This window comes from Oncorhynchus mykiss, chromosome Y (assembly GCF_013265735.2).
Source record: "Oncorhynchus mykiss isolate Arlee chromosome Y, USDA_OmykA_1.1, whole genome shotgun sequence".
Lineage (NCBI taxonomy): Eukaryota > Metazoa > Chordata > Actinopteri > Salmoniformes > Salmonidae > Oncorhynchus > Oncorhynchus mykiss.
In genome coordinates this window covers 11,058,196-11,083,118 of record NC_048593.1, presented here as the reverse complement: position 1 = coordinate 11,083,118, position 24,923 = coordinate 11,058,196, and the positions used below count along the sequence as shown (strand labels likewise).

The 24,923-nt window shown below is 41.5% G+C and overlaps 1 protein-coding gene across 7 annotated transcripts in view; it reads right to left on the bottom strand.

Annotated features, from left to right (window-relative positions):
- LOC100136324 (scavenger receptor class B member 1) overlaps positions 1–6,654 on the bottom strand; it is a 35,999-nt gene extending 29,345 nt beyond the window's left edge. For 5 of the 7 annotated variants that reach the window (XR_005040341.1, XM_021590607.2, XM_036967255.1 and 2 more), the window contains exons 1-2: positions 6,217–6,330; positions 2,225–2,385 (exon numbers count right to left, since the gene is read on the bottom strand). Coding sequence is in view for 6 of the 7 variants with exons in the window: in XM_021590607.2 (XP_021446282.2) it covers positions 2,225–2,385; positions 6,217–6,330 (275 nt within the window). In the remaining variant the exon portion in view is untranslated. Of the gene's footprint in view, positions 1–2,224; positions 2,386–6,216 lie in introns of all 7 variants that reach the window. The other 2 variants (XM_021590606.2, XM_021590608.2) reach the window with 2 other exon arrangements.
- Positions 6,655–24,923: the final 18,269 nt, after the last annotated feature.

The window sequence follows — 24,923 nt, the reverse complement described above, 5'->3', positions numbered from 1 at the left end:
CAACCAGCCGCACTGCTTCTTAACACAGCGCGCCTCCAACCCGGAAGCCAGCCGCACCAATGTGTCGGAGGCTACACCGTGCTCCTGGCAACCTTGGTTAGCGCGCACTGCGCCCGGCCCGCCACAGGAGTCGCTGGTGCACGATGAGACAAGGACATCCCTACCGACCAAGCCCTCCCTAACCCAGACGACGCTAGGCCAATTGTGCGTCGCCCCACGGACCTCCCGGTCGCGGCCGGTTACGACAGAGCCTGGGCGCGAACCCAGGGACTCTGATGGCACAGCAGTACAGCGCCCTTAACCACTGCACCACCCGGGAGGCCTGAGATTTATTTTTAACGAAATTGTGCGATGCCGATTTCTTTAGAAGTAAAACGCAGCATCGTTCTTGTTTGGAACAACCCGACTGCATTTGACCTAACAGAAGAGCATGCAAACTTGGTGAAGCTAACAGCTAGGAGGAACTGCGCTGCTTGAGTAATGGGGCGGGGCTTGACGTGTGCGGAAAGCAGCCGCAAGAGCAGAAAAATAAAAATTAAAAAAAACTATCAAAAAGTTGGTTACATGTGGCTGATAAGCATTTCCAAATAATGCAAGCAGTGTAGATCTCTTCCAATATGATTTTTATGATATTGCATGTCAATATTGCAATTTTGATGCAAATTCAATTAATTGTGCAGCCCTAGAACAGAGACTGGATAGATCAATTGGATACGTTACAGGGTGAGACAGGCCAGATCCATAAGGAAAGGGGGTTCAATTTCGGGCGTTTCTCCCATTCTTCTCTGTGGATCCTCAAGCTCTGCCAGGTTGGATAGGGAGCGTCGCTGCACAGTTATTTTCAGGGCTCTCCCGAGATGTTAGATCGGGTTCAAGTCCTGGCTCTGGCTGGGCCACTCAGACATTCAGAGACTTGTCCCGAAGCCACTCCTGCGTTGTCTTGGCTGTGTGCTTAGGGTCGTTGTCTGTTGGAAGGTGAACTGTCGCTCCAGTCAGAGGTCCTGAGCAGGTTTCATCAAGGATCTGCCTGTACTTTTCTCCATTCATCTTTCCTCAATCCAGACTTGACACTTGGCATTCAGGCCAAATTAATTTCTCAGTTGGCCAGCTCTGGGAACAGTCTAGGTTGTCCAATCTCACTGTATATTGCAGAGGCTTTTGGTGGATCAGAGCAGAAAACTAGTTTGGGAAGAACTGATGGCACAAAATATTGCAGGATGCAGTCATTTGGGCAACCCCCCTCCTCGAGCGTCTCATTGGTTCCTGCATGAACGTCCCCCTGAGCACACTATCTTCATGTTTGTGTGGCACTTAATTTCCACTGATTGTCAACGCAATTAAAATGTGGGTCAAAAATGAATTATTCGGGGTTGAAGGACACCGCCTACCGGTGTCGCACCCCGTCTCTAGCCTGCTGTGTACTGGAATCCTACTAGCGAGTACAGTGTCTTTCGCTCACGTCTGCCCTCGCCATTGTTAACAGAACTGCGGGAAAACAGCACCTGACAGGTGGGGGCGAAGTACACAATCTAACAGTGTCCTAGCTATTTTTAGCTAGCTACTCATCACACCTGTTGTGTACCAGAGTCCTACCTAGCAGTGTCCTTCGCTCCCACTTGCCGAACAGCCCTGTGAGAAACCAGTTCCCGCCTCTTCTGTGGGGTTTACCAACGTTATGGTGCATTACCGCCACCTACTGTACTGGAGGTCTCCCCACCTTCCAACTGTGTACCGGGGTTCTAGCTTTAAAAACTGACCAATAGAAATAAAAGTGAGAGGTTCCTGCAGATGCAATTGTATCCTTCTTCAAACGTACAGTAGTTCAGTCAACACACCATCATAGAATGTCGTGAAAAAGACTAATTACCACAAGATTTTCTAAAGTAAATTGTGTCAATCACATGTTGTTATTCCAATTTATGGCTAATGTTAGCTAGGCTAGGGGTTAAGGTTAAGTTTTGGAGTGTTAAATGGTTACATGCTAGCTAAGGGTTAAGGCTAGGTAACATGTTAGTTACGGGTTAGCACAGCATTCCCCAAACTTTGGGACACACGAATTGAAAACGGGTAAACAAAAAGGCACTCGCAAATCTGAGCTCTTTGTTGCAGGTGCATGGTAACAGCTGAATAAGATGAGAAATAGAAAGAAATCCACACACTACTTCCTGCTAGTATCACTGCTCTTTATTACGCTTTACGTAGCCGGTCAGGTGTGAAAGCCTACCTGTATACGTAGGGTCCTCTCTGCTCCACCATGGGTTTCTCTCCCGCCAGGAATTCGGTGGGGTTGAGGATGTTGAAGAAGTAGACAGACATGAAGAACGGGACAGGGATGTCCTTCCACATGGTGTAGGACACCTCATTCTCAGGGTCTATTACTAAGTTCTGAGAGAACAATGATAAAAGGCATATTATTATACATAACATATACAAAGGTGTTCAGTGTGACAGCTTGTTCCTCTATGCAGGATGGGATCACTGGCAGTTGACACTCATATTCAGTGTTCCTGATCCACAGGGGAACCAAACCCATAACTGTGTGGCTGCCAGTACTTCATGCCAACCAGCTGAGTCTTTGGAACTGGTGTTGGCAATAAAAGGATAGTGGTAGCAGTATAAAGTGACATTAACCCCAAGGGGGAATTGGTTATGGCAGAATCATCCTTAAAAACAGGAGCAACATCTTGGGAAAGCAAGACGTACCGTAGGCCTATAAACTATGGGAAGTCAAACATGCAATGCACAGGGGTCCCTGCTGGCTGGGGCTTCTGTATGTCAGGATAGGAAACAATACATTTAGGTAATAGGGCGTCAAGTGCATTGACGATATACTGAACAAAATTATAAAAACGCAACATGTAACGTGTTGGTCCAATGTTTCATGAGCTGAAATAAAAGATCCCAGAAATGTTCCATATCCACAAAAAGCTCATTTCCCTAAAATGTGCACAAATTTGTTTTCATTCCTGTTAGATAGAAGCTGATTAAACAGCATGATCATTACACAGGTGCACCTTGTGCTGGGGGACAATAAAAAGGCCATTAAAAATATGCAGTTGTCACAACACAATGCTACAGATGTCTCAAGTTGAGGGAGCATGCAATTGGCATGCTGACTGCAGGAATGTCCACCAGAGCTGTTGCCAGAGAATTTTGAATGTCCATGTTTCTACCATAACCCGCCTCCAACATTTTAGAGAATTTGGCAGGTAATTGGCAATTTGGTATTTTATTAATAATAGGTCTTTAAGGGGCAAAACGTATTTGGATTGCCCTCTCGGGCTCCCCTACCCAGTTATGTGAAATCCATACACTACTTTGTTTCAATTTACTGATTTCCTTCTATGAGCTGTAAATCAATAAAATCTTTCAACTTGAATTTATATATTTCTGTTAAGCTTAGGCAGTGTGGTTAGGGTTAGGTTTGAAACCAGATTTAAGAAAATAAATTGTAGAAATAGGTGGGGTTTATAACCTTGTGGCTGTGGTAGCTCGTTGACGACAGCAATTTATTTTCTTGAGCGGATTGTCAGGGGGCTGGTACATAACTACAAATCATTTGTAGAATCGAAATTGGCCGCAAGAAGCCCAAACGGATATAATATTTGACTAAAACAATTTCAAACCTTACATTTGTTTGCATATTCATACATATACATATAATCTTCCCAGATCCTTGATTTCCTTTGTATGTGCTTATGGACTGCCCACTTCAATTCAAACCACAGGTTTCTAATGGGGTTCAACAGAGTTCAGAGACTGATGGCCATGGCAAAATGTTGATCTGTGAGGTCAGATAACCATTTATTTGTGGGTTTTGTTGGTGTGTGCCTGGGGCTGTGGTCTTGCTAGAAGATCCAATTGCAATCAAGTTTCAGCCTCCCTGGCAGAGGCTACTGGGTTTTTGGCTAAAATGTCCTGGTACTGGGTAAAGGTAATGATGCCGTTGACCTTAACAAGGGCGCCAAGACCAGTGTCATGACTCCTGGGAGGATCCAAAGGATCAGGTTACAGTGCATCAGCTCTACAGAACTCTCCCGCAGAGGGAGGGGGATTGATGTGTGTGTGTGTGTGTGTGTGTGTGTGTGGTTCACACCTCAAGCCCATCAGAAATTGTAAGGCAGCAGACGATTCTTTTCTGCTCTAGTTGGAGAGATTGGAAAGTCTGTGTGCCTTATGAAGGGGTTTACAGCCCAAAACTATAACATTAAACAATGGACATGAGGACAGAAAGAGATCTCTATCATCCTCCAAATGCTGGTAATAAGAGGTGGAATGTGGAAAATTAATGTCCATTTTGTGATGCCATTAAGTTATATGAAGACGTTGCTTCTCTTTAAAATCTCCATCTTGTGTAACACGTGTCAATGTGTTGATCCACTAGGGACTGTTGTCGTCATATTAAGGTTCTAATCCATACCGAGTGTGTGCATGTTACCATTTAGCTTGTTAGCAAATAAATAATCAAATCAATGAGTGTAACAGAATGATCAGTGAGACTCGGGTTTGTGCTAATTATGCGAGGCTGATATGAGGAAATGATTAATTATTGACTGTTATGATGGAGTTAATTTGGGAAATCGTAACTCATTAAACAAACTCTTCCCACGGTGCCCCAGATTCCTAATGAGTTAATTGTTACATGATCATTTAATTATTACCCAATTTAAGTGGAGTAGATAATTATTCAATGAATAGCAGACATCACATGAATGAAAGTCAGGTCAACAGTGAAAGCAAAATAGCCCCGTATCAGATCCTCCACCATATTTTACAGTAGACATGGGGGTTATTTTCCACTTATGCATCAATATTTCCAGAGCAAACCCACCACTGGTCTGTGTGGCCAAAGACCTCTATTTTTCCATGTCATCTGACAGTAGCGCTGGTTCAAATATGCACGTTCATAGCAATCATTTAAGAGGTCACAATTTCTATATTGTAGTTTTAACAACCAGGAACTTAAAAAGCTGAAGATTATGTATTACACGGCATAAAACGGTAAATGATCAAGGAGGAACTAGCTTAACATTTAAAAGGAAGTTGTGGGGCAAAACCAATATATAAAGTACAGATCAAATAAAAAAATAATCTATTGCTGTTATTTTCCCAGGTAAATTGACTGAGAACACGTTCTCATTTACAGTAATGACCTAGGGAATAGTTACAGGGGAGAGGAGATGAATGAGCCAATTGTAAGCTTGGGATGATTAGGTGACCGTGATGGTATGAGGGACAGCTTGGGAATTTAGCCAGGACACCGGGGTTAACACCCCTACTCTTACAATAAGTGCCATGGGATCTTAAATGAACTCAGAGAGTCGGGACACCCGTTTAACATCCCATCCGAAAGACGGCACCCTACACACGGCAGTGTCCTGGGGCATTGGGATATTTTTTTTTAGACCAGGGGAAAGAGAGCCTCCTACTAGCCTTCCAACACCACTTCCAGCAGCATCTAGTCTCGCATCCAGGGACTGACCAGTAGCTTCAGAAGCAAGCCAGCAGTGGGTTGCAGGGTGGTGTAATAAATAGTATAGATTACTACACTGGGGGTGTCAAATAAAATCACCGCCAGTTGGGAAACCCTGCTATAGGTCTACAGTCATCGACACCAACCGAAGTCTTGCATGTGTTTAGTCTACACAGTGGTGTAAAAAGTAGCCAATTGTCATACAGATAAGTGAGTTACTTCAGTAAAATTTTGATTTTATATTTACTTAAATCTCAAAAGTAAAAAAAAAATTGTTGCTCAAATACACTTAAGAATAAATAATTTCAAATTCCTTATATTTAGCAAAACACGAAGGAACGATTATTATTTTCTATTTTTTTTTAAATCACACCCACAGAAGTATCGACCGCAACCAGTGGAGTACGTTCTGGCTTGTAGAGAACTAGGAAATGTTCCAAACAAATGTATGGCATTCATCTCGGACTGTAGCCATGTGGTAGGTATTAAGCATAGTTAAGCCCTACAGTAAAATGCCTCGCTTGTTTGCGCTTTCCCAACAATGCAGTAATCAATATCAATATCAATCAAATAAGTAGAAAAACACGAGAAATACGAGTAATAAGTCAGGTTCATTCTTCGCTATACGTTAGTCGTGACTGACCAGGAGAAAACGAAGCCTTTTCCATTAGATGTAGGCCTACAACAGAAGTATACAACTATAGGAAAAAGCTACATTCCATAGCTTTTATCTCAAAACTTACCTTTACTATTTGGTCGTCAATGATGATTGGTCCAACGAATAAAATAACTAACCCAAACACTGCAGTCAGAGTACCTGCGACAAAAAGTCCAATTGCTAACTTAGATTTATTCATTGTTATGGACACAGTTTAACTGTTCACCGATAAAACAGTAGGCCTACCGAAATGTATAGATAAAAACAACGCATGTACGCTATCTGCAATGTCAAGTTCACTGGCTTTTGTTCGGAGCGCTGCCTGGTTCGTTGCAGAGCTAAACAAGGCAAGAAGATGACGGACTGTCAACCGACTCACAACAACACCTCAAGTGTTGAAGGATCTTGCCACTCTTCAGAAGATGATCTTAAAGTCCAAAAAACAGGTACATTAATAAGGCTTGTCTTGAAGTCGAGTGTAAGCGATCAGCAGCGGAACCGCAGTGTTTATATCGTACAAGCCACGCCTTCCTTCACGCTGAGGCTGGTGGGGGCTGTAGTTTATTTGCGTTAACAGAGACGCATTTAATTTATGTCATGACGTTTCGTGCAAAATAAGAAAATGTGATATACACATTATTAATGTATATCAACATTGTATGAATAGCGTTTCCTCACATTTTAAGAACTGATCATACACTAACATTTGAAAACTAAACACATTTTATAAATGAGGCCCCAGGTGGGAAAGGAAGATGGAGCACAACATGTTGATCAATCACCTTTGGTTTGCAGTTGTGAATTATGAGGCAGACAGACAAACAACAGACCGATAATAATAATGCCATGTGTAAATTGTGGTGAAACGCTCTGGACCGAAAGAGCCCCGTGGAAGGCAGCAAATCTGTACACTCAAGGCTGACTTACTGACATACACATTACAGTTTCAGATGAGTTTTTGAAACCTCCAGCCCTTCAAAGACATAGTAAAAGGGAAGCCTTTAGTTTAGACAGAAAACACCACGTATTCGTTAACCATTTATTTATTAGAAGATTGCAGTACATCAGGCTTAGCATTAAGCTCTGCTACTCCAGGGTAACTCAATGCCAGAGCATACATCATGTAAGATAATAATAATTACAGGCAGTGAACAAGATGTGCTATACCAATCCCCCTGACCGAAACAAAAGCCGAGGCCAAACAGGTGAAGGCTGGGGTGCGTGGTGGGAAAGCAGAAAACAGACATGCATGGCATACAGCGCATGTCAAATCAGAATTTGAATGACTTTTTATTCGTCACATACACAGTGTACAGCAGGTATAAAAGGTGCAGTGAAATGCTTATGCGGTAGCTCCCTCAACAATGCAGTACATTAATCAATTTCAATAAATGGTCACAGAGTCTACACAGTTTAGTAGAATGTTGTAGTGGGCATTGTAGCTCTTAACACTGCAGTAAAATGTCAAACAGTACACAATCATTTTAAATTTAAAATAAATCAAGAAATGGCACAGCATATCTAATCAAATAGCCCTGTAACAATTATCCAAATGCAATTAACACAATATATACTAAGAGTGATATGTACAGCAGTAGATATATTAGAATCTAGTATAGAAATAAGTCAAGAATCTTGTACTTTGACAAATCTTGTACTGTGACAAACTCATATCCTCTTGGTCACAGGCAACCGGTAATGTCCTGCTTACAGTGCAGCTACACCATCAGATTTGTGAGTGTGAAAGAATTATGGCCACAGACTTATTGGCCCAGAATGCATTTCTGCACATCACACAAGCTGCACAGAATCAAGAACATAATTATCCAATTATCACCACGAAAGTATCATTAGCTTAAAACTAGCAGTGCTAAAGGACACTTGATGTTGAGCAAGGGTGCGCATGCTCCAAAACATTGTGTGGGCCTAATCATAGAATTACATATTAATTCAATACGATCTCTATGGACATAGTCATAAAGATGTATGTATTTTCAGTTGTAAAATGTATTACATTTTATTGTGGCGTAAACACAACCTGTCATGATGGTTTTAAAAAAAAATCTGACTTTCAATGTCTCCTTCACTAGGCTACCCAAGCGCATTCATCCACTTGCCACATATTTCCAGCCTCCAAACAATGGAGAATGGAAAGAGACCATTACGCAAAACACCAAAAAGTGTAATGACAGTTTGATGTTTATGCTGATGAAGGTAGAGAACCTATTTTGGAAGGTTTGCAAACTTGGTAAAATATTGTCAGTAATGAGCTGCAGTGAAAAGAGGTTATTGTGTATTTTCCTGTAACTTAACGGCAGCCTGTTGCGAATTTGTCATTTCTTAACAGGAAACTACAATAACTTACAAAATGTTGCCTGTAACAAACTTGCTGCCACGAGCAATCTTGCCAATAACCAACTGTGCCTCCACTAACTTCTGTTGACAACATGCACATCGCTTGCTGATTGGCAGCATACTCTAACAGTGGTAGCCTATCAGAAGATTGCAGGCACAGTTTATTATAGGTGTGGCTTTCAGCTAGCGCTTTTCGGTCTCCCATAAGAGGGAATGTCATCCCAGTTAACGTGGTCTGTTCATAAACTATTAAATTGTGTGCTAGCAGGAGGAGACGAGTTTGATAAGTACTCACCCCATTCCTGTACAAAGGACTGAAGGCAGCTTTATAATGAAGTTGCTTTTAACATGTTTTCATTTCTTAAATGTTTTACCCTGGTTAAATAATTTGTACACATTTCAAATGCCTTTTACAGATTTTATGTTTTACAAGAAAAAGTACTTTTATTCATGGTTGTTTCTATTGTTTTTAACATGTACTTTTTAACTAATTTCAATGCAATATTCAAATGCTGTTTTTTTATGCTTTTATGCCATTTTTATGTGCATAAAATGATCTACAAAAATATAATCGAGCTATTTTTAAAGAAAATTCAACAAGAAAAAACAAGAAAAATGGCATGTTAAATCAGGAATAGCGTGTTGACTAGCCAGTAGGCAGTGACTTTGATAGCCATGGGATGGTATGGACGAGAGGATGCCTCAACACCAGACAAAGGGTCTCCCGCAACATTTAAGGTACCGGTGGCCACGGCCTGACAGTGCTACGGCGCCTAGAGGAGGGATCTGTGCCCCGAAGGAATGGGACTGAGTTGATTCAGAAGAGCAGGAGGAGGCGAGTTTGATAAGGACTCACCCTGTTCCTACACAAAGGACAGAAGACAGCTTTTTGAACAAAGTGACTTTTTAACATGTTTTCATGCCTCAAAAATGTAAACTCTTGTTTAAATCATATGTGCACATTTTAGATGGATTTTACTGATTGGATTTTTTTTAAAGTACTATCTTAGGCAGCTTTGTTGTTTTCAATAAAAAAAAAAAAACCTTTTTGTAAATGTTCAATGCTGTTTTTAACACCTATTATGCTATTTTGAAGTGTACAAAGTACTATGTAAAAGTATGAGCTGTTTTAATGAAACAGTAGGTGACAAAAAAGCTGCATGTAATACAAAAGATACATAAGATATTTAATTTGTATTTAACTTATTTATTATGGATCCCCATTAGCTGCTGCCAAGGAACATTTAAGGCAGTTATACAGTTAAAAACATTAAGTGTGTGCCCCCACACTATTCTACAACGCAACATACATGTATAGCTAGTCTCCATATAATTGTACTACTCACTTACCTACCACACCATCAGGTCAGTGAGTATGATGAACTAGCTACAGTAAGTTACTATAACTCACTTGTAACTAGTTGACAGTAAATGATTGACAATTAAACAGTAACTTCCAGCGAACCAGCTGTCATTAAGCTAGTAGAAATTGTACAGTAACCTCTTAACAATGCAGATCTCAATTGTCACAAGATCGTATAAATATTGCAGAACTGACAATGTGGAGACAAAAAAGGCCTTAAGTTTAATCAACATAACAATAAATCCACTTAAAATGATACACCATTCACACTGAAGGTTGGCAAAAATACAACATATTTTAGACCATGACCCCAAATATGCTAATGAGCCCCACCAGCACATTGCCCCCTCCTACATTCCAAAGTGCAGTAATGACTGTACCTAATGCTGCATTCGTTGCCAAGTGGGAAGTGGGAGTTTACCCTCCAACTGGTAATTACTAGTGGAAAATGCATCTTCTCCAAATTCTCCAACATGCTGACCTCTGACGCCACCTACTAAAGAAATTAGCTCGATAACAGTATTTTTGGCAGTTAAATGTAACAACAAAACATTATTTATAAAAAGCAATCTATTAAAATGGTTTTTGAACTGTATAATTTGGTTACATGAATGATAGCTGTACTTTAAGTTAATGTTTGTTTTTTTTACAGGATTTTTCTTTGCTCGTCTCTGGAGAGATTAATCTAGGTCAGCCATTGGCTAGACCATCAGAAGCTAGATAAACGCTCTGCCATTCACCTGTATTAGGGCAACATTTTAGATTGATAGTGGAATCAACCATTCACAATTTGACTTAATGGTTGGACCCGTTCTTATGGAAACTTCTGCCTTGAAGGCTAGGTCACTGCACAATAGCAAGCAGTAGTTTTACCACGGTCTACCAAGCTAGCTTTTATTGTCAGCTAGTTTGCAGTGGTTTCGAGCAGGTGTTATCATAGAGGGAATTGCTGCTAATTTGTTAGCTTCTCCCTTTTCAAGAATAACTTTCAACTATAAGTTAAGATTCAAAGGATCATCATCTGGTGAGTGGAACTGTGTTGTTTTCTTTCTTTTGTTATCCATCTCTTTGAAATTAACTTAAGTGTGTGAAACTTTTTAAAGTGGAACTGCATTTTAGCAACATGTAATCTTATTACAATCTGTTCATATATACCCCCAGGAAGAATATGACACTTTTTTAAACATTTTCTGACAAGCGACCACTTAGATATGGCCCTTTTCACGTTTTGATAAATTCTTAGAATGTTTGGGAATTACCTATACTAAGGCATTTGTAAAAATTCTATAGCAATATAGAGTGGGAAAGTGGCCTAGCGTTTGTACAATTGTTAGACACTGCAGTAAATAAACCTGAATAAAAACATCTGTCTTGTCCAGGACCGGAGTCTGCACAAAGCCAATGAGAACCACAGTAGGCCTTTATACAAACAAGCCAAATGCCACACAGGCCTGCCATCATTCACTTTGAACTGGACTGTGTGTTTACAGGCAGTTGCAACAGCGTGACATTAGATCATTAGAACGCATTTGCCAAAACCCACAAAATACACCTGAATAGATTTCTGCAAATATGCAAACACTCTTACATTCCCAGCCTTAGTTACATTTTTGTTTTTGTCCAGAATATTGAGTCATTGAAACTGAAACAGTGCATCCTGAATGGAGACAGAAAACAATGTACCAGGCCAGCTGTGATTTACAAACTGATAGCAATATTTTTTGGACTATCAATAAATGTATTGGCGAATTGTATTAATCATGCATTGAACTGCATCCATGTATTCTGCTAACGTCATGGAAAGTTGAGTCAAATATAACATATTTGTAAATTGTCTTATAAAGTTGGTTTTGTAGCATAAACAGGGAATTTAATATTTTTTACTCATATTATGATTGTCTGTTTGTTTCATATCTGCAAAGTAGTTTACTTTTTATGGCTGCAGGGGCAGTATTGAGTAGCTTGGATGAAAAGGTGCCCATTGTAAACGGCCTGCTCCTCAGTCTCAGTTGCGAATATATGCATATTATTAGTAGTATTGGATAGAAAACACTCTGAAGTTTCTAAAATTGTTTGAATTATGTCTGTGAGTATAACAGAACTCATATTGCAGGCAAAAACCTGAGAAATTCCACTTCCTGTTTGTATTTTTCTGGGGGTGGCAGATTTTCAACTAAGCTCTCATTGAAATTACAGCGAGATATGGATGAGTTTTCCCTTCTTACGCCTTCCACTAGATGTCAACAGTCAATAGAACTTTGTCTGATGACTCTAATGTGAAGGGGGGTCGAATGAGACAGGAAATAGTCACCACTGCCACGAGTTGACCATGCTTTCATCATGCGCGTTCACAGGGGAAGGACCTACGTTCCACCGGTCATCTGAAGTCATTCTAATTCTCCGGTTGGAATGTTATTCAAGATATATGTAAGCAACATTCTAAAGATTGATTCAGTACATCGTTTGACATGTTTCTACTGACTGTTACGGAACTTTTTGACATTTCGTCACGTTATAGTGGACGCGCTTTGTGACTTTGAAATTGTTTACCAAACGTGCTAACCAAAGTAGCTAATTGTACATAAATAACAGACATTTTCAAACAAATCAAGCATTTATTGTGGACCTGGGATTCCTAGGACTGCATTCTGATGAAGTTCATCAAAGGTAAGGAAACATTTATCATGTATTTTCTGGTTTCTGTTGACTCCAACATGGCGGCTAATTTGGCTACTGTTCTGAGCTCCGTCTCAGATTATTGCATGGGTTGCTTTTTTCGTAAACCTTTTTTGAAATCTGACACAGCGGTTGCATTAAGGAGAGGTATATCTATAATTCCATGTCTATAACTTGTATTATCATCTACATTTATGATGAGTATTTCTGTTGAAACGATGTGGCTATGCAAAATCACTTGATGTTTTTGGAACTAGTGAATCTAATACGCCAATGTAAACTCAGATTTTTTGATATAAATATGAACTTTATCAAACAAAACATGCATGTGTAACATGAAGTCCTATGAGTGTCATCTGATGAAGATAATTCAAGGTTAGTGATGAATTTTATCTTTTTCTGCTTTTTGTGAATGCTATATTTAGCTGGAAAATGTCTGTGCTTATTGTGGTTTGGTGGAGACCTAACATAATCGTTTGTAATGCTTTCGTTGAAAAGCCTATTTGCCTATATTAACAACAAGATTAACTTTAAAATGAATTTGAATTTGGCGCCCTCTATTTTCACTGGTAGTTGTCATATCGATCCCGTTAGCGGGATTGCAGCTATAACAAGTTAAAACGCTGTCAGTTCCACTTTAAACTTTGGGTCACAGGTTACTTTGTGTGCTAAACATGATTTTTTAAATTTTTTTATGTGAAGTTATAGTGGTACATTTTGATTGGGAAATGCTTAATGGTTGTGTTTTTGTATTCTGATGATTGGGCCCTACTGGCTTATTATGTCGGAGTTTATGGATTGCTTGTCCTTTAACGTTCAAATACAGAGAGCATTTTTGCACACTTAGGCCTAGATTTGATCAGATCCACATAGCGGACACCTGGTTGTTTCTGCTGTGTCGGAGGTGGCGTTGGGTTAAAGATGTTAAATCTACAAGTGTCTCCCGGCATTATACCTGAAGCGGAAACTGCCATTGGCTGCACGGAGCTGCATTAAGACAAATCCCATGCAGCGATTTTTACAAGTTAGAACACTGGAATGTGATACAGTATTTAATCTACACCTCGATAAGGTTGATAGAAATCCTAATTTTCTTTAACAATTTGACAGCTCTAATGCAGTTACACCTTTAATGCAGTTACACCTCTGACATCGCCAAAACACCAGCTATACGGATGTCGTCTATTGCGTGTTTACGCTTGATTTGATTGAATCTAGGCCTTAATGTCAAGTGTCACTGAGCACTGCTACTTTTCAGCTGGTGTTGTCAGATAATCTCACAATTAAGGACTTTATTCCGGGCAACTTTCAGCAAAGTGCAGAAATGTATTCTTGCCAATAAATCTGTGGCTGATCTCTGACCTAGCGGCGAACCAGGAAATGCAGTTTTCTGTCATCTAAGGGGTTGTGCGTAAAATAAATCCCAGGTGTTGTTGTGTGCCAACCAATGTTAAAGTCAATTCAATTTAAGAATTCTTAGAATTATGACAATGTTCAAGTTTGCGCTCAGCAGACCTGCTCAGTGACAATTTTTTTTAGGTAACATTGCTTGCTAATATTCTAGTTCTAGTGCAACTAGGTGACTGACAAGTGGAAAACGGCTAATGTTATTTCGACAGACTAAGGGTGTTTTGGCTTCCTTACTAATGTTAACTAGAGCCTTAGCTAGCTAGCTAGCCATTTTCTATGCTAATATCTCTGGCTGTGGTAACCTTAGCTAGCTAGCTAATGTTAGCCTTGCGACCATGCTTGTGAAGCTAGCTTGCTGAAGTGAATATAACTAAATGTACGGTTTTTGTCCAAGTTTGGCTAGCTAACTATGTCAGTGTCTGTAACTATAGCTAACTAAATTTGGTAACAATGGCCTTTTCCAACATATCCCACAGACACACATGGGGTGCATTGCGAGGTTTGGTACTTGAAGGAGAAACTGTGTTGAATAATTTGTTACACTGTTTAGATTGAGCACATCTAAGCGAAATATATACTTTGTCATGAGAATATAAACGAATGGATGTGTTATAGACAATTATGCCAATACCATTTAGTGGCTGATTTGGTGATCTGGAATGCAGGTAATAAAGAAAAAAGTGATAGTGTGTTATCCCTTATTTCCAGCGATGAGAACCATGTAGCTATGACGCGTTTCTACACGATTTCACCGAAAGACCGCTTATGGTGCTTTCAAGGAAAACTGGGAACTCGGTCAAATCATGACGTCATTGATGATCTTCGGTTCGGAAATTTGGAGCTTTAGAAATATGCCCGTATTTCCGACCTGGAATTCCGAGTTGGATGACAGTTCAAAACTTTTTTTCCCAGTCAGAGTTCCCAGTTGTCTTGAACACAGCACCAGAAGTTAAATCATGGAGGATTTTTTTGATTTACCTGGTAATAGAACGTAGCAGTCGGACATCTGTTTTTGTCTTGTCCTGTCCTGTCCCATCCCGTGTATGTATCGTTTTCTTCATTTTCTTTGTATATATTTCGCATATACTTTTAATCTCAATTTCCATCTACGGACTGAACATACTCTCCTGCAACCTGCCTCACCCAATGTGGTACGGACTGCTATTTTTATACTTTAGAACCAGAACCCCCACCAGAAGCTAGCCAACTAACTAGCTACAAGCCAGCTGTCAGTTGCTAGCGGTCATCACTGCTAGTGGTTATCACTGTTAGCTCGGACATCAGCCAGCCTCAGATTGCTTCCTGCCAGTCTGCACAGCGCGATTTCAACCCAGAGCATATCGGACTGTTTTTTCTCTAACGTATATCGGACTGTTTTTTCTCTACCACATCTCTGGATTCGTACCGCAAGCTCTGAACCTTTACACCGGATCATCACAGCTAGCTAGCTGCTATCCGAGTGGCTACTCCTGGCTAACATCTCTGTCTGAAGCAAGCACCAGATAGCCTGGAGCTAGGCCCATCTCCCGGCTAGCCGAAGAGGTCCATCAGCCAATTCTTGGGCTACAATACCTTGTTTGTCAAACCCTATGATCACTCGCCTACACATGCCTCTCCTTAATGTCAATATGCCTTGTCTATTGCTGTTTTGGTTAGGGATTATTGTCTTATTTCACTGTAGAGCCTCCAGCCCTGTCCGATATGCCTTATCTAGCCCTTTTGTTAAAGTTGAGGTCCACCTGGCTTATCTCGTTCCTCTAGACACAAATCCTCTCTCATCGTCACTCAATGCCTAGGTTTACCTCCACTGTACTCACATCCTACCATACCCTTGTCTGTACATTACGCCTTGAATCTATTTTTCCACGCCCAGAAATCTGCTCCTTTTACTCTCTGTTCTGAACGCACTAGACGACCAGTTCTTATAGCCTTTAGCCCTACCCTTATCCTACCCCTCCTCTGTTCCTCTGGTGTTGTATAGGTTAACCCAGGTCCTGCAGCCCCCTGCACCACTCCCATTCCCCAGGTGCTCTCATTTGTTGACTTTTGTAACCGTAAAAGCCTTGGTTTCATTCATGTTAACATTAGAAGCCTCCTCCAAGTTTGTTTTATTCACTGCTTTAGCACACTCTGCCGACCCAGATGTCCTAGCTGTGTCTGAATCCTGGCTTAGGAAGGCCACAAAAAAATCCTGACATTTCCATCCCTAACTATAACATTTTCCGACAAGATAGAACTGCCAACGGGAACTGCCAAATTTACTGCAGAGATAGCCTGCAGAGTTCTGTCATACTATCCAGGTCTGTGCCCAAACAATTCGTGTTTCAACTTTTACAAATCCACCTTTCCAGGAACAAGTTTCTCACCGTTGCCACTTGTTATAGACCCCCTTCAGCCCCCAGCTGTGCCTTGGACACCATATGTGAATTGAAGGATCTAAAGGAGCTAAAGGATCTGGACCTCAAATGGTGTTTAATGGTAGTCTGGTGAGAGCACAGGCTGCAGGATCAGTCAGTCTTACTAGGGGGGGCATACCCTCTCCAGTTGTGTCTCTTCTCACCCAAAAACACCTCATCGTGGAGCTGTCTCGATGGGCTGCAACACACAGACCTGATGCCACTACTAGCTCTGCATGACAGACAGGCATGTCTGTTCTACACACTGTGTTTCTATCTGGACATTGTGTATGTTCTGTCTGTTTTTCTGGCTTTTATTTTGATTTAAAAAATATATATGTATTGAAAACTATAGAAACGGACTGAAGCCGGTGATCAATACTATTCTCGTGTGATCAGACATAAAAGCCTGGTGTTACAAGCGCCATGCTCTTCCAACTGAGCTTAAAAGGACCTGTCTGGTGGAGTGATCAAGAGCTGAAATGGTTGTTCTGTCACATGCCTTCCTGCCCAATCGCTGACAGAAGCATAACGCCGTTTTTGACACAGGCACACACTCTGAATCACACGGCCTCTGACATGGTGACAGTCACATTACCAAAACACGTGGTTTTCCCGCGAGTACTTCCTTTTCTTTGTCTAGAGTAACATTCTATCAGGTAAACACTGCACTGATTTCTATCAGTTTATTCACAGTGAATACTTTTATTAGTGGTAGAACATGAAGTCAAGAGGCTGTCTGTCTGCCCTCTTATTGCTCAGTCAGACTCAAACAGAATTCGAATTATAACTTCATTAGAGCTACAAAAAAAAACATTCCTTTCCTAAACATAGCTAAATTCTGTTTTCGAATAGTTTTCTCTCAAGGTAGCATTGTATTTATAAGCGGCTCAGAGTAGAATTGCTGATCTTGCATTTAAGATTTGAATGAATGAACGGGGGGGGGGGGGGGGGGGGGGCTGATCCTAGATCACCCCTCCAACACAACTGCCCACAGTGGTGTTGGAATGAAGAGGATGGGCAATCAAATCACAATAGAGCGATGCACATAATTACTCAACAGCTTCATTGGTTTGAGTTGGGGAAGGTGGACTCAAATCATTACAAGTACTCAAAAGTCATGCAACAGTTCATTTTCCATACTTAATAGGTCACATGCATGTGATGAGTGTTACAATAGAAAAATACTTAAAAAAATATCCATGTGGTGTTTGGGGAAACTCAAAGGCGAGTAGTAATGTTAGTTAGCAGTAATGTTAGTCTGGAATTCAATCAAACACATGCAACCACAGTGGGACTGGCACTGTCAACTCCCTCCACTGGGATACACTGCTGTGCAAATCAAATGCAGTTGAGAAAGATTCCAGAAAACGTGCACAGTTTTTTGATTGTATAGTATTTATCCTTTGATGGTATTTATATTATATGACCAGTATAGTGATTTTATTTTGTGTTGCAATGGCATCCTGGTATTTCAAGTACAGTATACTAAAGTATGTACAGTACCAATCAAAAGTTCTAACACACCTACTCATTCAATGATTTTTCTTCATTTTGCTATTTTCTACGTTGTAGAATAATAGTGAAGACATCAAAACTATGAAATAGCACATATGGAAACATGTAGGAACCAAAAAAGTGTTAAACAAATTCTTTAAAGTAGCCACCCTTTGCCTTGATGACACCTTTGCGCACTCTTGACAGTATCTCAACCAGCTTCACCTGGAATGCTTTTCCAACAGTCTTGAAGGAGTTCCCATATATGCTGAGCACTTGTTGGCTGCTTTTCCTTCACTCTGCGGTCCAACTCATCCCAAATCATCTCAATTGGGTTGAGGTCGGGTGACTGTGCAGACCAGGTCATATGATGCAGCACTATGATGCAGCACTCCATCACTCTCCTTCAAATAGCCTTTACGCAGCCTGGAGGTGTGTTGAGTCATTGTCCTGTTGAAAAACAAATGATAGTCCCACTAAGCATAAACCAGATGGGATGACGTATCACTGCAGAATGCTGTGGTAGCCATGCTGGTTAAGTGTGCCTTGAACCTCAAAAGGTTCTACAGCTGCACCGTCGAGAGCATCCTGACTGGTTGCATCACAGCCTGGTATGGCAACTGCTCAGCCTCCGACCTCAAGGCACTACAGAGGGTAGGTAGTGCGTACGGCCCAGTACATCACTGGGGCAAAGGTTCCTGCCATCCAGGACCTCTATACCAGGCGGTGTCAGAGGAAGGCCCTAAAAATGGCCAAAGACTCCAGCCACCCTAGTCATAGACTGTTCTCTCTGCTACCGCATTACAAGCGGTACCGGAGTCCCAGTTCTAGGTCCAAGAGGCTTCTAAACAGCTTCTACCCCCCAAGCCATAAGACTCCTGAACAGCTAATCAAATGTCTACCCAGACTATTTGCACTGCCCCCCCCCCCCTTACACCGCTGCTACTCTCTGTTGTTATTATCTATGCATAGTCACTTTAATAACTCTACCTACATGCACATATTACCTCAATTACCTCGACTAACATTGACTTTGTACTGGTACCCCCCTTTATATAGTCTTGCTATTGTTATTTTACTGCTGCTCTTTACTTGAATTCTTATTCTTATTCGAATGTATTTATTTTTTCATTTTAACTGCATTGTTGGTTAGGGGCGCGTAAGTAAGCATTTCATTGTTAGGTCTACACCTGTAGTATTCAACGCATGTGACTAATAAAATTTGATTTGATTTGATGTGTCTCCATGCACTCACTTCCTCCAAATGGCCCTGGTTTCCTGTTCTAAAGCCGTCACGAGACACAGCCCCAGAACAAAAAAGGACACAGCAGTTTATCTGACTCCCGGCCCAGAAAGACAATTTCCATAGACGGCCACAGAGAAGTAATATTAGAAAATTCCTAATAAGACACAGTAGTCATCTTTGTGCACAAAACATCCATTAAATTAATCAAATAATTGTCACTGAGACTGTTTTTTATGTTGCTATTGTCATCATTCACAGCCCAACGTGATGACATTGTGTGTTAGTGTGCATGTCAGTATAAACTGGATGCAACCTGAAAATAGGCGGTCCATAAATTGGCATATGCAAACATTAGTAGATTACCTTGATAACAACGGTCAGACATCTTGGAAGAAATCCCCAGTTCTTATTATAACTCAGTGGTAGGGCCAACATTACAGTCAAATATATTGATATCGGAGAGTACCAACAGTCATTTGTAGTTGGGCCACTGTATAGACGGGTTGGTTGTTTAGCAACAAAACCGACATGTGCGCAACTATGGGGCAAAAGAGATGGGGTTGGCTTAGATTGTTGATAACATTTAAATTACATTTAGTCTCCAAGTACTTAACTAAAACATAAATACATTTGCACAATGAGCACTTGTTGTCTCTCAAATGTCATTGCTACATTTGTTAGTTAGCTAGCTAGCGAATCTTTGCAAATATTAGCATTTACACGAGGTCAGTCAAAACACCTCAAGACAAGACATGGTATCAATAACAATACAACAAGCTGAAAAGCCATCTTTGATTCCCCACATAGCAGCTTTTTGTCATTGTTGCTGAATATATCTGACCGTTCAGAATCATAACAACTCTCGGACATATGAATAGGCTAGGCTAGTTTGTCTCAGCCTGTACGGCTGAAGCTCTAGCTCCCCGTAGCTGCACTGCTGTGTGAAAAATTAGCTGTGTGGGAAGATAGTCCAATATTTGAGGCCATAATCGTTTTCCTTGTCAAATCACACATACAACAGGAATATACCAAAATAGCTTGACAATGACGTGCAAATGTTTTCAAACGTGTTTATTCCTCCAAAATCACATTCCAACCATGGATGGAAGTAATTGTTGAAGGAAGAATGTTTGCAGTAACATTTACATCATCATGAAAAAATACATATATCTCTCCTGACGAGTTCAGAACTAGGGAGTAAGTTGAGAAATAAATAGAAGTTAATACATTTTATAATTTTGCTCTAGTGTTGAAATGGTCTCCTGTGTGGTGACAGTCTGGAAAGAGAAACACATCATGTGTTTGTAGTCACTCTATCATCCCAGTAGAGTGACTGTAGTAGTATTGTGTGTGTAGTAGTAGTGTAATATTTTAAGTTCATCTTCTCTCCTCTGTTCTGCTCCAACCAATCAGGTCTCTTCATCCTTCGTCTCTGTTTTTGATGGGGTCAGACTTGTCGTCTGTGCTAGACAAACCCGTATTGAGGATTGTGAGGCAACACACTGTTATAACATTGGACTGTTTATTTATCAATTATAACGTCTCACCTTTTACACCATTTTCTGCATCTTGTGGATGAGGGCAATCATGTGACCAGTGTCCTCCTTCGGCTTCTTATAGGACGAGATCGGAAGCGCAACCTTCTCCAGTCTGCTACTAAGACCTTCCTGGCTGGCAAATTTGAGCCATATTAGCATATTATAATACTTTTTTATTTTTTTTATTTTTTTTACCTTTATGTAACTAGGCAAGTCAGTTAAGAACAAATTGTCATAAGCAAGGGAGAGTGAAGAAAGGTAAAGAGGGGGAGGTGGTAGAGAGAGAAAATAAGGTTAGCCAGTCTAAATCTATGACATTAACAACATGTATAATAGGAGTCTAACATATTATGTGAGTGAGTGAGTGAGTGAGTGAGTGAGTGAGTGAGTGAGTGAGTGAGTGAGCGTGTGTGTGAGAAAGAGAATGAAAAGAGAGAGAGGTACGTGTGCATGTATAACCGAGTGTGTCCTGTCGGGCTGTGATGCTGAGTTCCGGGGCTTGCCTTGTCCCACCTGCTGCCTCCAGGGCCTGCAGCAGGCTGGGGATGTTGACCACACTGCCCCTGTTAGACACCACTTCAGCCCCCACAGCTGGTGTTGCCTCCCTGGACCCTCCAGACTTCCAGCCACACGCCTCCTCCTTCACTGGAGCTCCACGTAACAGCCCACAGTTACTTGAACACACAGAGAGAGCGACTTAACATGTATGTGTACAGTCGTGGCCAAAAGTTTTGAGAATGACACAAATATTAATTTCCACAAAGTTTGCTGCTTCAGTGTCTTTAGATATTTTGTCAGATGTTACTGTAGAATACTGAAGTATAATTACAAGCATTTCATAAGTGTCTAAGGCTTTTATTGACAATTACATGAAGTTGATGCAAAGAGTAAATATTTGTAGTGTTGACCCTTCTTTTTCAAGACCTCTGCAATCTGCCCTGGCATGCTGTCAATGGCAGCCCATTCTTGCTTAATCAATGCTTGGAGTTTGTCAGAATTTGTGGGTTTTTGTTTGTCCACCTGCCTCTTGAGGATTGACCACACGTTCTCAATGGAATTAAGGTCTGGGGAGTTTCCTGGCCATGGACCCAAAATATTGATGTTTTGTTTCCCGAGCCACTTAGTTATCACTTTTGCCTTATGGCAAGGTGCTCCATCATGCTGGAAAAGGCATTGTTCGTCACCAAACTGTTCCTGGATGGTTCGGAGAAGTTGCTCTTGGAGGATGTGTTGGTACCATTCTTTATTCATGGCTGTGTTCGTATGCAAAATTGTGAGTGAGCACACTCCCTTGGCGGAGAAGCAACCCCACACATGAATGGTCTCAGGATGCTTTACTGTTGGCATGACACTGGACTGATGGTAGTGCTCATCTTGTCTTCTCCGGACAAGCTTTTTTCCGGATGCCCCAAACAATCGGAAAGGGGATTCATCAGAGAAAATGACTTTACCCCAGTCCTCAGCAGTCCAATCCCTGTACCTTTTGCAGAATATCAGTCTGTCCCTGATGTTTTTCCTGGAGAGAAGTGGCTTCTTTGCTGCCCTTCTTGACACCAGGCCTTCCTCCAAAAGTCTTCGCCTCACTGTGCGTGCAGATGCACTCACACTTGCCTGCTGCTATTCCTGAGCAAGCTCTGTACTGGTGGTGCCCCGATACCGCAGCTGAATCAACTTTAGGAGACGGTCCTGGCACTTGCTGGACTTTCTTTGGCGCCCTGAAGCCTTCTTCACAACAATTGAACCGCTCTCCTTGAAGTTCTTGATGATCCGATAAATGGTTGATTTAGGTGCAATCTTACTGGCAGCCATATCCTTGCATGTGAAGCCCTTTTGTGCAAAGCAATGATGATGGCACGTGTTTCCTTGCAGGTAACCATGATTGACAGAGGAAGAACAATGGTTCCAAGCACCACCCTCCTTTTGAAGCTTCCAGTCTGTTATTCAAACTCAATCAGCATGACAGAGTGATCTCCAGCCTTGTCCTCGTCAACACACCGGTGTTAATGAGAGAATCACTGACATGATGTCAGCTGGTCCTTTTGTGGCGGGGCTGAAATGCAGTGGAAATGTTTTTTGGGGGATTCAGTTCATTTGAATGGCAAAGAGGGACTTTGCAATTAATTGCAATTCATCTGATCACTCTTCATAACATTCTGGAGTATATGCAAATTGCCATCATACAAACTGAGGCAGCAGACTTTATGAAAATGTATATTTGTGTCATTCTCAAGACTTTTGGCCACGACTGTATGTTATATGACTGTTTATGAATGTGTTTGTGTAATGGTTCAAACAAGGACTTTGTCATTATCTATCCTAAGTGGTGTTATGGTCAAAAACATACCCTACATAAACTGTGGCATGTAATGAAGGTAGATGTATCCAGTATCTCTGTTTGTCCATTATATCATTATCTATTCAATATCTATAGTTGTCTTGTAGAAACAGAGTAAAGTACAGATCCTTATCTTTATTGGCCACCACTCTCTTTCGCTCAGTGTGGTGTATGTGTGTGTGTGTGTGTGTGTGTGTGTGTGTGTGTGTGTGTGTGTGTGTGTGTGTGTGTGTGTGTGTGTGTGTGTGTGTGTGTGTGTGTGTGTGTGTGTGTTTGTGTTTGTGTGTGTATAATGGTGTGAAGATGGCTCATTCACAACGTTATCATCCAGCAGGAGAGTAAAAGTGAGGCCATTTCTCCTTATTTAAATTGATTGTGTAAACACCTCTGATCTCATAGCTCTAGGGCCGTTGGAATATCCACTTTACATCCTGGCCTTGAGGCAATCGCCTGACACAGAGAAGGAATTTCAGATAATTTTAGATAAGAGAATGCATAGCCTTCCATGCTGATATTAGGTTCTGGCTCCTCCCAGCGAGAGGCTATCTTGTGTGGACATTGTCCCTCCACACACCTTATTCAACAACTCCTGCACCTGGGTAGGTGTGAGCCACAGCCCTAGTGACAGTAAGATGTTGAGAAGGTCAACTCACCTGTCGCTGCAGGTGAGAATAGAGAGCGGTCATTATAATAATTTATTTTGTATCACGAGGATGAATTTACTCCAAAGCAGATTAGTACATTACATATCAGTAAAACTCTGTGTGGTCTAGGGGCCTACTTTACCTCGAAGGCCTCCTTGGTTGTTGAGGTGTGCTGCTTCAGGAGAGAGGAGAGGGGGACGGGGCTAGCCCAGGTCTACGTTCTGTAACCAGGCACAGGTTGGCAGGGAGAGGGGCCCCCTCCTGATACACAGACAATGTCAAAGCCTTAGAATAGCAGCGAGCTGTGACTACTAGATGATATGGCTGGAACTCACTCACAAACACAAGGTCACACACATCTGATGTTACGTTCTGAATGTGTTCTTGTCCTCCTCCGTAGGTACCATCCGCCAGACATCGGGTAACAGAGACACTTATACCTGATAGAGAGAGAGGGAGGGTTGTTCATTCCAATTCACTGTTACTGGTTTGTAGATGGAGTGCCACATAAAGTGGAAAAGGGCAAAACAAAGCAAGCATCTGATTGGCTGTTGTACTGCCTATGTATATGTGTGTGTATATCTGTGAGAGTTGAGAGAGCGGGCGGATTTGATTACACTGAGCCGTGGGGCACCGGTCTACGGCCCGTAGCGTGAACGGGCAAAAACGGTGAGGGAGGAGTGCCCTTCTCAAATCTGTTCGGTCATGTTGTCAACAAGGCAGCATGATGCATCGTCCAGAAACATACATCTCTTTTCCATTAAAAATATCTGTTTGTATTTTCAAACTAGTTTTCATTGGGAATGCAGATAAAGCTTTTTTTTTTTAAATCAATACTCATCATGCTTACGTCACTTTTGTTTTGAGCCAATTATGTCACAATTTTATGGGTCCGACTTCGCCTTTTGAACAGGAGGCTGCCCGATTCCAAAACGGATACACTCATCTTTAACCCAGTGCAAAACACGCCTTTCTGGACGCCCGGGACAAATTAATCTAATCTCCCCAGTGTGTGAGCATGAACATGTGCTTGTGTAGTGTGTGTGTGGGACTGACTGTGAACGTGTGTGTATACTGACCACTGGGAGCAGGCGCCGAGGTCCAATCCACTACGTTCCATCACGCAGTGCAAGGCGGTCCTCAGCAGTGCCTGAAGGTCCTTCAGCAGACTTGGACCCCACTTCCCCCAACAGGAACTGTCGAAGAAGGGGGAGAGGAGAGAAAGATGATGTGCTTATTATAGTTGAGGTAAATTGCGGTCTGTACCCAATCACAACGTAACCGTCCTCACCTTGATGAAAGAGGCATGGTGCCCACAGCGCTCACCTGTGG